Source organism: Amphiprion ocellaris, chromosome 18 (genome assembly GCF_022539595.1).
Source record: "Amphiprion ocellaris isolate individual 3 ecotype Okinawa chromosome 18, ASM2253959v1, whole genome shotgun sequence".
Classification (NCBI taxonomy): Eukaryota; Metazoa; Chordata; class Actinopteri; family Pomacentridae; genus Amphiprion; species Amphiprion ocellaris.
The window spans coordinates 6,244,708-6,258,782 of record NC_072783.1 but is presented as its reverse complement, the minus strand read 5'-3'; the positions used below and the strand labels follow the sequence as shown (position 1 = coordinate 6,258,782).

At 43.3% G+C, this 14,075-nt stretch overlaps 1 protein-coding gene across 2 annotated transcripts; it reads left to right on the top strand.

Moving 5' to 3' along the window:
- The first annotated feature begins 263 nt into the window (after positions 1-263).
- si:ch1073-416j23.1 (rac GTPase-activating protein 1) lies at positions 264-13,850 on the top strand. Of its 2 annotated transcripts, none has more exons than XM_023265253.3 (17): positions 264-543; positions 2,262-2,354; positions 2,464-2,666; positions 3,716-3,852; positions 4,037-4,109; positions 4,839-4,892; positions 6,333-6,431; positions 7,109-7,271; positions 8,292-8,422; positions 8,492-8,656; positions 10,032-10,127; positions 10,803-11,001; positions 11,082-11,187; positions 11,474-11,606; positions 11,717-11,834; positions 12,090-12,201; positions 13,041-13,850. In XM_023265253.3, the coding sequence occupies exons 2-17, from the start codon at positions 2,264-2,266 to the stop codon at positions 13,084-13,086; spliced, it is 1,926 nt and encodes a 641-aa protein (XP_023121021.2). In that variant the 5' UTR covers positions 264-543; positions 2,262-2,263; the 3' UTR covers positions 13,087-13,850. The 2 variants fall into 2 exon arrangements, with proteins under 2 accessions (XP_023121021.2, XP_023121020.2); XM_023265252.3 differs by having other exon boundaries at positions 267-543; positions 3,713-3,852; positions 13,041-13,848.
- Positions 13,851-14,075: the final 225 nt, after the last annotated feature.

The window sequence follows — 14,075 nt, the reverse complement described above, 5'->3', positions numbered from 1 at the left end:
CTGCTCATTTAACCCATCTGTGTCCCTTCAGATGAGCTAGAGATGCTAAGCTAACAGCTAAATAGGCTAGTAGAACTCTGGAATGATCAGATGGAGGCAGCAGAGGAGGCCAGGAGGTTTCAGGAGGTTCCAGGGTTTATGGAAACAAAAATTAAGATAATAATGTTGTGTTGTTTCCAGCTCTGCAGCGCCCCCATGTGTCCAGTTCTAAATATTACCATGAACCCTGCTCTGTTTATTAATCACAGCTGTTAGATTTAAACTAGGGTCAGGTGGTCGGCTGTGACGTCATCTTCACCTGACGTCGCTTTAAACTGACGCTCAATTAAACACCTGCTGCCTCCTCACGGCTCAGCTGGGAGGAAGAAGATGATGAAGAAGAAGCAGCAGGACTGAAAGTTTAGCCGGTGAAGGAGCAGCAGGAGCTGCAGCAGGACCAGGACTGAATGAGCTGAACGTCTCGTTACTTCACCTCCGGATCAAACGCTACCTTCAGACGCAGCAGAGACCGGAGAGGAAGAAACACCTGCGTGGAGTTTACAGGTAACTGTCGGTTTTGATTCGGTTAACGGACTGTCCCGACAGACAGGTGTGTTCAGATAAAGCCTCAGAAGAAGCTTCAGCTGGAGGTTTCATGTTCTGATCAGTCTGTTGGTCAAGATGAAGTAAAACTGACAACAGAAAGTCACAGAATTGATCTGCTGTGGAAACACTGAAATATGGATTACAAACTATTGATCGGAATATGGAATAAAAAACTGCAGTATAAATTACATAATACACAATAAATAATATAAACAGAATAAATAAAATAGTACGGAATAAATAAAATAAGCAGAATAAATGAAATAAAACAAAAAAAATTACAGGATAAATAAAATAAACAGAATAACTGAAACAGAATAAATGAAATGAAACAAAATAAATAAAATAAACAGAATAAATGAAATAAAACAGAATAAATAACATGAAACCCTGCAGCTTTCTCCATCTGTTCTGTGTTTGACAGTTTTATATTCTGATGACTTTAGTGTGTTAAAGTTGACTTCTGGCTGGTTTTTAATCCAGTTGTATTTCAGGCAGTAAACAGTTTTCCAAACACTTAGGACGAACCGACAGCTGGTTTCTGTGTGATGCTGGATTATTTCCAGTCAACAGATAATCTGAGTTTACACTTTGCAGAAATACTGTCAGCTAGGACATGAAAAGAGTTGTTTATCTGCATCCAGTGCTGCTGGTTGGATGCCTGAACAGGTAGCTCACCTGAACAGTGAGGTCACTCAGGTGAAGGCTGGACGAAACTGTTTAAAGGGGAGAAATGCTAAACAAGAAGTGGGGAGTTTATTTCAAACTGAACTGGTTTTTGACAGCAGATGAAGTGCTGTAGACATTGTTCCATGATGGATCTATTTCAGAACCCTAACCCTATCAGAGATTAACCTTAAGTTACTGAGATCCAGGAACTCTTGAGATCCAGTTCATCTGGAACACCTGAGCTCTGGTTGGAGGTCATGAACCTCCTCAGAAGTCTTTGGCCGTTCCTCAATTCCAAGTACACAAGTCCATACTCGCGTACTTGGTGAGTAGGGACTTGCAAGTACGACTCCAAAGTACGGACTTCTGAGAACGCATCTCAGTTAATGTGCAGTTGGAACACCAGCGTAATTGATGACATCACTGCCTCGCTCCGGTTATTTTTACCATGGAAAACAACCAAATGGAATCAGACCTAATAACACAGCTGTGCATGTTCACATTTAATATAAAAACGGTTACTCTGTGGATATATTCAGGTCGGTAAGCTAGTTCTAAATCTTTTTTTAATGTTCTAGAGGTATCTGAAGTCACAGACGTTCTCTCCAGCAGATTTCCAAGCATCTCATTTCCGTGTGGCTCGTTCATGTGGATAGAATAACCCAGCCTTAATAGTCTTAACTGACCCCGACTATCAGTCCTAACTGACCCCGACTCTCTGTCCTAACTATCTCTATCAGTCCTAGCTATCTTTAACTATCAGTCCTAACTATCTCTAACTATCAGTCCTAGCTATCTTTAACTATCAGTCCTAACTATCTCTATCAGTCCTAGCTATCTTTAACTATCAGTCCTAACTATCCCTGACTGTCAGTCCTATCTCTTACTATCAGTCCTAGCTATCTTTAACTATCAGTCCTAGCTACCTTTAACTATCAGTCCTAGCTATCTTTAACTATCAATCCTAACTAACCCTGACTATCAATCTTACTAACTAACCCTAACAGTGATGGGTGAGTCACGGCGTGTTGTGGAGGAGCTTCTGGCTTTGTGTCTGCAGAGAATCACCATGGAGGAGAACAACATGAACGCTGAGCTGAGTGAGACACACAACACAGCAACTAAAAAGTCCAACACAGCACAGTCCAACAATATGACAGCAACACAACACAACTCAGAGCACCTCCTTTTTCTATGATCTTCTTCCAGAGTTCATCGAGGTGGTGAAGAACTTCGAGTCCGTCCAGAAGAAATGGCTTCATGCTGAGATGGAGCTGAAGAAGTACAAAGAGCTGCTGGTGAAGTCTGACGTCTCCAAAGCTGCTCTGGAGGTCAAACTGAAACATGCCAGAAACCAGCTGGATGTCGAGATGAAGAAACGCTACAAGATCGAGGCCGACTACCAGTACCTGGTGAGAAAACACAGGAATCAACTGAAGATTAGATGTTCATGGACGTCAGATCCCAGTGAGAACAACCAGAAAAGCTCTAAAACCTGAACCTTCGCCATCTGTTAGTTCTGTTGGACCTGCTGCAGTAAATGTCAGATTCATCAGCTTTATTTAACAGCTGATCCATCTCTCTGCTATCTGGTTGGACTGATAATTGAGTAATGTATTAATTAGTAATATCAGGGCTGCAGCTCTTTGTGTTTTCATGATTCTTTTTTACATGAAAGTTTTTATTCCAGTAGAAAAATGTGTCTCTCAGCTCCAAATATATCATTTTGCATAAAATCCTGTAAAGCAGCTGCCAGACGTCTTTCATCAGTGGTTAACTAATAATTTCTACTGTAGAAATATCTTTATCAGGATACCAACTGTTTCTGTTCACGTCTGTTTACTGCAACACAGCTGGAAGCATCAGATGATTAATGTTTACTGATCATTTTATTTAGATGTCATGGATACATCCTTGTACTTGATGAACAGATCCTCCAGGTTTTCATTTATCCCTCAAATGTGTTGATCATGAAGATAGTAGTACAGAATGTTAAAAAGAACAAAAAGACTCCACTGCCCCTTTAAAGAGGAAGATCACTGGTGTACAGTTACAGCACTGAAGTTAATGCAGCCTACAGGGGGCGCTAACAGCTGAGGTTAATGCAGCCTACAGGGGGCGCTAACAGCTAAGGTTAATACAGCATACAGGGGGTGCTAACGGCTGAGGTTAATACAGCATGCAGGGGGTGCTAACGGCTGAGGTTAATACAACATACAGGGGGCGCTAACAGCTGAGGTTAATACAGCATACAGGGGGCGCTAACAGCTGAGGTTAATGCAGCATACAGGGGGCGCTAACAGCTAAGGTTAATACAGCATACAGGGGGTGCTAACGGCTGAGGTTAATGTACGCCTACAGGGGGCGCTAACGGTTGAGGTTAATGCAGCCTCCAGGGGACGCTAACGGCTGAGGTTAATATAGCCTCCAGGGGGCGCTAACAACTGTGTGTTTCCAGCAGCGGCAGATGCAGCTCATGTGTGACATTCTGGTCCACGACAGTAAATCCAGCGCCTGCCTGAACGATGAGCAGAAATCTCTGCTGGCGACGTTTGAACATAAAGCAGGAAATGCGACTCTGCAGAAGAGCAGCAAACGGTGAGTTGATCAATCAATCAGAGTCAGTCACATCAATCAACAACAGATCAATTTTTAGACATGAAGCATTTAGAGCCATTTCTAGATGTTTACTGAAGTGAATTTCAGACAGTAATGAGTAAAGATCTAAAATGATGAAGACTTCCAGCTGCGTTCTTTAACCAATGTTTCATTAAATCATCAGGCTCTCTGTCATCGATGAGTCATCCTTCCTGTCACATTCTGACATCAGCTACGACCGCACGGATGATGACGTGGTAAACACACAACTGTGGACAGACACACAACTCTAGTGCACACCCCCCAATGTACTACATATAACCTGTTACATCTTCATGGTAACTGATGTTGAGGAGATGTTTAGATTTAACTAGATGTTTTCCTGATGATTCTCTCTGAGTGATCCAGATGCTGGATGCATCCTGTTGCCATGGAAACTTACATGTATCCAGCTGCTGATGCAGACATTCCATAAATACATTTTTATGTTTGGACCATTTACTCTGCTCATCCTGCAGCTGGTAGATCTCTGATTAGATCATTGATCATCTATTGGAATTTATTACTAGAATATTCAATCACTAACTTTAGTTTCACTTTGATTTGTCGATGAATTAAAGGGATTTCCTGCATTATGAGATGGAGTCAGACATAAACACACTTTAATAAAATGTCAGGTTTGAATATATGCTCTGTTGCCCCGTGAAGTTTAACAGCTCTCATTTGTCAGTTATCAATAATCAGCTGCATTGATCAGTAAAATAAATACATACATAAATACGTTCTCCATTAAAACAACCTGTTGGGTGCAGTAGGAGGAACCTGATTGGTCCGTTTACTGCAGAAGAGTCGCATGACTTGTTAAACTCCTCCCAGTCTGAGACAGGAAGTCTGAGGGAACAGACAGCTGGAACCATCTCTGAGGGCTTTTAGTTGTGGATCTGTTGGACCTGCTGACTGACTGATGCTTCTTCATCTGGTCTCAGGATTTGGACACCACCGTGATTAAACCTCTGAGATCTCGAGCCAGAGAGAGGAGGGTGAGACATCCTCCCTTTTTACATGTTTACAGCATGTTTGTGCTTCTTGTTGATTTGTTGCTCCGGTTTAGGTTTACTGACGTTCAGCTACTAACTCCTATCAGTGACGTTCAGCTACTAACTCCTATCAGTGACGTTCAGCTACTAACTCCTATCAGTGACATTCAGCTACTAACTCCTATCAGTGACATTCAGCTACTAACTCCTATCAGTGACGTTCAGCTACTAACTCCTATCAGTGACGTTCAGCTACTAACTCCTATCAGTGACGTTCAGCTACTAACTCCTATCAGTGACGTTCAGCTACTAACTTCTATCAGTGACATTCAGCTACTAACTTCTATCAGTGACATTCAGCTACTAACTCCTATCAGTGACGTTCAGCTACTAACTCCTATCAGTGACGTTCAGCTACTAACTTCTATCAGTGACGTTCAGCTACTAACTCCTATCAGTGACGTTCAGCTACTAACTCCTATCAGTGACGTTCAGCTACTAACTCCTATCAGTGACATTCAGCTACTAACTCCTATCAGTGACGTTCAGCTACTAACTCCTATCAGTGACGTTCAGCTACTAACTCCTATCAGTGACGTTCAGCTACTAACTCTTATCCAAAGAAACCTAAGAGACACAATCTAAAGACTGACAGGAAAACACAGCTTCTACCGTCTGTTGCCCTGTCATGTTGTTGCCCCGTCATGTTGTTGTTCTGTCATGTTGTTGTTCTGTCATGTTGTTGCCCCATCACATTGTTGCCCCGTCACGTTGTTGCTCTGTTGCCCTGTCATGTTGTTGTTCTGTCATGTTGTTGGTCTGTCATGTTTTTGTTCTTTCATGTCGTTGCCCCGTCATGTTGTTGTTCTGTCACATTGTTGTTCTGTCATGTTGTTCTTCTGTCATATTGTTGCCCCGTCATGTTGTTGTTCTGTCATGTTGTTGCCCCATCACATTGTTGCCCCATCACGTTGTTGCTCTGTTGCCCTGTCATGTTGTTGCACCGTTATGTTGTTGCCCCGTCACGTTGTTGCCCTGTCGCCCTGTCATGTTGTTGTTTTGCCATGTTGTTGATTTGTCATGTTGTTGGTCTGTCATGTTTTTGCTATTTCATGTAGTTGCCCCGTCATGTTATTGTTCTTTCATGTTGTTGTTCTGTCACATTGTTCTTCTGTTATACTGTTGTTCTTTCATGTTGTTCTTCTGTCATGTTGTTCTTCTGTCATGTTGTTCTTCTGTCATGTCATGTTGTTGCCCTGTCATGTTGTTGCCCTGTCATGTTGTTGTTCTGTCATGTTGTTGTTCTGTCATGTTGTTGCCCCATCACATTGTTGCCCTGTCATGTTGTTGCCCCATCACATTGTTGCCCCGTCATGTTGTTGCCCAGTTGCCCCGTCATGTTGTTGTTGCCCTGTTGCTCTGTTGACGTTGCTGTTGTTGCAGCGCTCCTCGATGGGTCCTTCCTTCGGTCCTCCGGTAGTGAAGCGAAGCCGAGGAGGAAACGTTTCTGCAGAGCTGCTGGACAGAAGAACGGTGGAGAAGGTGAACAGATCAAACCATCTTCAGATGCTTCTGTCTCTTTATTCTTCACCAAATGCTGGCAGGTTGTTGGTTCATGAAGTTGTAGCTGAATGCAGTCAGCGAGGAATCCTGCAGACGATGCTCAGGGCTAAAATGACACTTTAACTCCTTGATGTCTGTTGTCATGAATTCTCATCATCCCACGTCCATTCAGGCTGTAGATAGCGTATCCATTCCCCCAGTGCTGGTTTGTTCATATTCAATACGGACCTGGAACCTTTTAAAGCACTGGTTTCTGGTAGGACAGATCGGAGTGGGACCTAATTGTTATATATCTGTTGCTATTATTATTATTATGTATCTTTTGTTGTTATGCCATATGTTGTGTATATATGTATATATGTGTGTGTGTGTTATTATTATTATTATTATTTATCTGTTATATATGTGTTCTATAGATAAATTAACAATCTCCACTTATTTTAGCATCAGCTGGAAAGCAAAAACACACAAAAGTTTTTTTTTTTATATTTAATTGTAAATAAATTCAGGCATCAAGGGGTTAATGATGATCTCTGAGATACTGGTTCTGATGTTGGTTTTAATGAAAACCAGTTAAACTCCCAGCGAACACAGATCTCTGATGGGACCAGCAGAAGCTCCTCGTGGATCTGAAGCTGACTCTGTATTTGACTCAGGACGTGGAGACCATCGTCAAGGCGTCTCTGATGACTGCTGAGGCCGGAGGTCAGATCCACATGGTGGTGGGAATCAGCCAGGAGACCCCCAAACATCCAGCCGGGACCTTCAGCCAGGAGAACCCTGAACATCCAGCCGGGACCTTCAGCCAGGAGGCAGCAGGTGAGCTGTGAGTCGGCATCCAGCTGCTCTCTGATGGATTCTGGCAGATATATCAACTTATTTTAGGCAGCTTCTTATCAAACTTTCTGGTCTCTTCAGGTAGTTTTTGATTTTTTCTAAAAAAGAGTTATTGCGCCTCATGTGAGATGAAAACAGTTTTTCTGAAGAAGTTCTGATGCCGTGAACTTTTAGGTCACATGATCAGCGTGAAACGTGGCCAACACAAAGGAAGACTCTGGAGCAGTTTAACGTTAGCCATGGTCCATATTTAATATCTCCACTGCTGTCTGGATTCAGCTTCTTATTCTAAAACGGTTGAACTGATTCTAAATGAAGACTTGGTGTCTTCTGGATCCTGATGTCTGAAAAACTGCAGCAGAGGTGAGGAATGTCTGAAACACTCTGCGTGATTCTCATTTCCATTTAAATTAGTAAAAGAAACCCTTTTGTTCAGAAACAAATGTATTTTGTCACATGGTAGAGAAGGCTTCCAGAAGAATAGATCAGGCCTCGTTCGGTTCTCCTTCAGCATCATGTCTGTAGGTCACGGCTCATCAACAGCACATCAGAACATCCAGGCTTCCTCCATGTTTTGGAGTTTGTGGAGCCTCTAACCTTCTGACTTGATCTGGAGCTACGTGTCTCTGACCTCCTATCTGTTGGTTCTTCTGTTCTGATGGGTTTCTTGGTTTGTTGTTGTTTAAAGGAACTTGTTGCGTTTCTCTCTGGAAGGTTTTAACCTCTCTATGTAAAACATCTTGAGATGCCATATGTTGTAAATTAGCGCTTTATAAATACAGTTTAATGGATTGTTTTTAATAATCGTCATGTACTTGAAGAGGGTGTTGGGACGGATGAGTTAAAGGAACAAACATGATGGGGCAGAAAAGAAACTTCCTCAAAATGTAATGGAGAAGCGTTTCATTTCAGGAATGAATAATGATTTATGGTAACTGGGTTCCACACCACAGTAGCTGCAGGACATCCAGGACCCTGATGATGTTCCTCTCTGTTCCTCAGACCAAACCTCAGTGTGGTTCCCCTGCGATGACACCGTGATTGAACCCGAACCTGAAGATCTGCCAAAAGACGAAACCGTTCACGCCTGCAGAACTCAAAGAACCAACAGCCATGTGTTTCTGTCGAAGACGGTAAAGCCCTCCTGACGTTCTGAGTGCTGCCACACACCTGCACATCCTCTAACGCTCACCTGTCTCCAGGTGATTCGGCCAGAGACCTGCCTGCCCTGCGGGAAGAGGATGCGCTTCGGGAAGATGGCGGTGAAGTGCAGAAACTGTCGCGTGGTCGCTCATCCAGAATGCAAACAGAAGTTCTCCGGTGGCTGCTCAGCCTCCAAGCCAGCAGCTAGAGGAACTGTTCAGATGGTGAGATGGTTAGACCAGGTCTCACGTCATCATCTCCAATGTCTAGCAGAATAAACCGCTGAAAACCAGAGAAGGATATGGTTTAGACACTGCCTGGGAAAGTTCTTAGCTTCAGTCAGTATCACAGTAGTCATGACAAGCTGCAGACACTTCAAAACCTCTTTCAGTACGGTTAGAAATGACTGAACAACAAATCAACACAGTAATCAGATTACTGGCTTCCATTTCTGTTGTGTTTGATCCCAAGCTGGTTGAAATATTCAGCATCAAACATTATTTAATTTACTATATGTTTAAAGCTTTGGTCTAGCAGCAGGTGAATCAGACTGATCTACATGTTTAAAGCTTTGGTCTAGCAGCAGGTGAATCAGACTGATCTACATGTTTAAAGCTTTGGTCTAGCAGCAGGTGAATCAGACTGATCTACATGTTTAAAGCTTTGGTCTAGCAGCAGGTGAATCAGACTGATCTACATGTTTAAAGCTTTGGTCTAGCAACAGGTGAATCAGACTGATCTACATGTTTAAAGCTTTGGTCTAACAGCAGGTGAATCAGACTGATCTACATGTTTAAAGCTTTGGTCTAACATCAGGTGACTCAGACTGATCTACATGTTTAAAGCTTCAATCTAACAGCAGGTGAATCAGACTGATCTACATGTTTAAAGCTTTGGTCTAGCAACAGGTGAATCAGACTGATCTACATGTTTAAAGCTTTGGTCTAGCAGCAGGTGAATCAGACTGATCTACATGTTTAAAGCTTTGGTCTAGCAGCAGGTGAATCAGACTGATCTACCTGTTTAAAGCTTTGGTCTAGCAACAGGTGAATCGGACTGATCTACATGTTTAAAGCTTTGGTCTAGCAGCAGGTGAATCAGACTGATCTACATGTTTAAAGCTTTGGTCTAGCAGCAGGTGAATCAGACTGATCTACATGTTTAAAGCTTTGGTCTAGCAACAGGTGAATCAGACTGATCTACATGTTTAAAGCTTTGGTCTAGCAGCAGGTGAATCAGACTGATCTACATGTTTAAAGCTTTGGTCTAGCAGCAGGTGAATCAGACTGATCTACATGTTTAAAGCTTTGGTCTAGCAGCAGGTGAATCAGACTGATCTACCTGTTTAAAGCTTTGGTCTAGCAACAGGTGAATCGGACTGATCTACATGTTTAAAGCTTTGGTCTAGCAGCAGGTGAATCAGACTGATCTACATGTTTAAAGCTTTGGTCTAGCAGCAGGTGAATCAAACTGATCTACCTGTTTAAAGCTTTGGTCTAGCAGCAGGTGAATCAGACTGATCTACATGTTTAAAGCTTTGGTCTAGCAGCAGGTGAATCAGACTGATCTACATGTCTGAATGAATCTCTACTGTTTCAGGACTCGTTGGAGGGTTTTGCTCCGCAGACTCATCCCAGAGTTCCTGTGCTGATTGTAAACTGTGTGGCTGAGATTGAACGGAGGGGGCTGCAGGAGGTGAGTTCCCCCAGACCGGGTCTCTCTGGCTGGATCCACACCTGGATTAATGACCCTCTACTCGGAGTCTTTATTCTTCCAAAACCAACCAGCTGATTTTGTTAACACACACCTTTCATTTCTCAGATCATCAACTCATTTTTTGAATTACCAAGCATTTGGAGAGATGAGTATTTCTGGGAATAATATAGACAATTGTTCAGTATTTTATGCTGTGAACAATCGTAAGATTTTTAGATAAAATGTCCCATGTACTGATAATGAAGATAAGTATTGGTTGCACATCCACAGTTCTCCTGCAGCAGATTAATGTAACCCTGCCTCATGTTTTCTGTGTTCATTAACTGAAAAAATTCAAGCTGTATCATTTTAAAACTGGGTTTGGAATCCGTGTAGCAGAGCAGAACCTGGACGGACGGTAGAGGACACAACAGACTCTATGTTCGAACATCCCAGAGTCTGGATAAAAAGTGAAGAAGCTAAGAATCCAAAGAGTCTGAAGGAGTGAAGGTTCCTCAGCCCGAGAGTTTCTAGTGTCATGTCACCTGCTGGTGGTGGTCCACCAAGCTCCGTCAGGTCCACCAAGCTCAGTCAGGTCCACCAAGCTCAGTCAGGTCCACCAGGACGAAAAATTTCTTCCCAAAATGTTGTTCTGTCTCACCTGTGTGTCTGCAGAGAGGTCTGTACCGGGTTCCTGGAGGGGAGCGGCTGGTGAAGGAGCTCAGAGATCGGTTTCTTCATGGGGAATCATTGGTGATGCTCAGTAAAGTTCAGGATGTCCATGTGGTGTGTGGACTTCTGAAGGACGTCCTCAGGAAGCTGAAGGAGCCTCTGCTCACCTTCAGACTGCACCGGACCTTCATGGAGGCTGCAGGTGAACTCTGAACACAGACACAACAAGCAGCTGGAAACCTTTGAGATTCTGAAGGAAGCTTTACCTTCGATGTGTTTCAGAGCTGGCCGATGCTGACAGCTGCTCGGCCATCATGGTTCAGAATGTTTCAGAGCTGCCCAAAGCCAACAGAGACACTCTGGCCTTCCTAATGCTGCATTTACACAAGTAAGAGCTTCCAGCTGCTCCTGGGGTCTTAGATTCATTAACAGTCAGCTTTACTGGAACCCCGGTGTTTCCTCTCAAAGTCCTGAAACTAAATAAAGCACCTGTTTGCTTAAATAAAAGCTGCAGGTTAAACTACAGGTATGTGAAATTAACGCAGAATTACAGAGAACCCAAGTTTAGTCCGGTTATTAAACGATGAGTACAAAGTTCCTCTCATCTTAAGGTGGTTTTGGTCTCCATCTCCAGGGTGAGTGAGACTTTCTGATAAAGTGTGTTCCTCCATCAGGGTGATGAGGAGTCCTCAGTGCCAGATGGACCAGAATAATTTGGCCCGGGTGTTCGGACCGACCATCGTGGGTCATGGGATGTCTGAGCCGTCTCCAACCACCATCATGAGAGACACCAACACTCAGCCGAAGGTCAGCCTCCCTCTAAATGTCCACAACAGCAAAATGTGGGTTCTCTATGGGTTTAGGTGAACATGTTGAAGCTACATAGTACTTCAGAATCCTGATCCTGTTGCTTTCAGGTTGTTCTCCGCCTGCTGTCCCTCCCTGAAGACTACTGGAGACGTATCCTCACCATTCAGATGGATCAGGGGCCCTCCTCATCCTCCACCTTTAAGATGAACCAGGAAGAGACACATGGTGTGTTTCCATGTTTTAAAAGTTTGTTAGCGGCGCTGATGGCTGCAGGTTGGATTAACGTTATGTTGCGGAGGTTTTCAGCCATCCTCCAGCCCACAATCCTTCAACTCTTCAAACTGTCAGGAAAACAAATATTCTTTCTGCTCCACCTTCTGAAGGATTGTTAGCATATCGTTGTTGGAGTGAGGAAGGGATTGTTGTTCAGTGTGAACAGGAGGAGGCATTTCCCGGCCCTGAAGGGATTTTTCTCTTCAGGTCGGCTGTTTAAACCAGTCACTTCTCCAGAGTTGAACAGCTACTACAAGACTGCCAGCAGAGGAAATCCGAGAAGCCAGGCCAGGAACCTGGGCAACGCTTTCAACAACACGTAAGACCACAACAAACCAAGAAATACTAAGTCTGTTCCTCTAAAACATTCCATTCTGTTCCTCTAAAACATTCCAGTCTGTTCCTCTTAAACATTCCAGTCTGTTCCTCTAAAACATTCCAGAGCAGGTGAGTGTTTCCAGGATTGGCCCTCTAATTGTCCCTTTCAACCTCAGCTGTAGATCCAACAGCTTCACCGTTAACTCGGTGGACAGAACTCCAGTTCTAGGTAGGGAACAGAACAATGGAGGTTTGTTCTGTTAGAATGTATGGAGAACTTTACTGTTGGAGATAGTACCCACACTGGAGTAGGGACTTCTGAAAGTGGTTCTACATGAACAGTTCCTCTAATCAGATCCCCCCAAAACAAACCACAAGTTCCAGCTGGACAACCGCTCTCTGGGGGAACATTGGCAGGCTTTGTTATTTTGTTTTGTCACAAGAAAATGGAGATGATCAGATTGTCTTGTATCAGAAGAATGTGAGAAATAATGTCCTAAAAAAAAACAACAACCCACAAACATCTGAAGGTTTGTGTAGATTAGATGGGAATGCCCAAACAATATTAGCATGAGTCAGCTAAAGCTAAACTATGGAATTAAATTGTTAATGAACAAACAAGACATCTATTCTAGATTCATAGTTTCACAGTTAATGTTATAAATATTCCAGCATGTTTTCCAACAAACCTTTAGCAAACCTCCAACAAACCTCCTGCCTTCATGCTTACTGGGCTGATAGCTGCTATTATGTGTTTACTGGTTTACTGGACTTTAATATGAACAATTTTTACTGTTCATCTTCATCCCTCATATCTTCTGTCCTGGTTTCTGTCCTCAGGGGTCGACTGGAGCCAGGGAGGAGGTTCTTCACGTCACCCAGCTGATTCCAACACTCTGTTGCTACATCCAGTCTTTAGTTTTACACCAACAGCAAACACTAGATGTCAGAATGTAATTTACGTGTTTCATTTCGTGTTAAAGAACTCTGAATAGAATCAGTGTGAGTTTGGAATATGCTGTTTGTGTTTCTGGTAGTTTTCTGAGATATAGAATCAGACCACAACTCAAACTGTTCATCCCTCAGTGATGTTTTAGTGTGAGAAAGATGGATGCAGAGTCAGTGTTCACACTTTTATGAATATGTTCAACAGAGTCGGACTGGTGGGACTGGTCCATTACAGAAGCACCAATGAGAGCACAGCTTTCCCCTGCAGCAGATAAAGATATCTGCAGATGACTTGCTGTTATGTGTTCTAGGATGTAGGACATTCAGACTGGGTCAGACTGGATCAGACTGGATTAATCCAGGTCAGACCGGTTAGCTCGATCAGGTGGTTCTGGAGTTAAAGCATTTTCCACTGTGGAAAATAAAGTCACGTCCATGTTGAAATGTAAAAGAAATAAAAGTGAAACAGCTCATGCTGCAGGTGGTCGTTTCATTCCTGCTGATCTCCTGTGAACCTCTGACTGTATACGAACATGTCTGAACCCTCAGGTTTCTTGTAGAGCAGTTCAGAGGTTCTGGTTGGTTCCACCTGTTTCCATCTTGGCAGTTCCTGACCACGGACTGCTTGGAAAGATGGATGTCACCGGTTTGTGGCTGGCTAGTCTGAAGTTTTGAAATGGAACCTGAGGGGCAGCAGTGAACTTGTGGACATGGTGATCTGGGGGGAGCCTGTCAATCACCAGATAGCCCCGCCCATCCAGCCAGTCTGTGGTGTTCTAAATGGAACGATGGTTTACTAAAGGAACACATGTTGTCCTGAAGAAGCCTTGAAACTAGAGACTGAGGCTACCAATGCATCAGGAAAATGTGTAGTGAGGTTAGAGATGGAGGAACTAGTAGACTCATTTCTCCACAGACTTTGTTTTG

Coding starts and splice junctions, on each gene's coding strand:
- si:ch1073-416j23.1 (XM_023265252.3), top strand. CDS start 2,264: ATGGGTGAGTCACGGCGTGTTGTGGAGGAGCTTCTGGCTTTGTGTCTG. Junction 8,657..10,031: donor CTAGAGGAACTGTTCAGATG/GTGAGATGGTTA, acceptor CTACTGTTTCAG/GACTCGTTGGAGGGTTTTGC. Junction 10,128..10,802: donor AACGGAGGGGGCTGCAGGAG/GTGAGTTCCCCC, acceptor GTGTGTCTGCAG/AGAGGTCTGTACCGGGTTCC.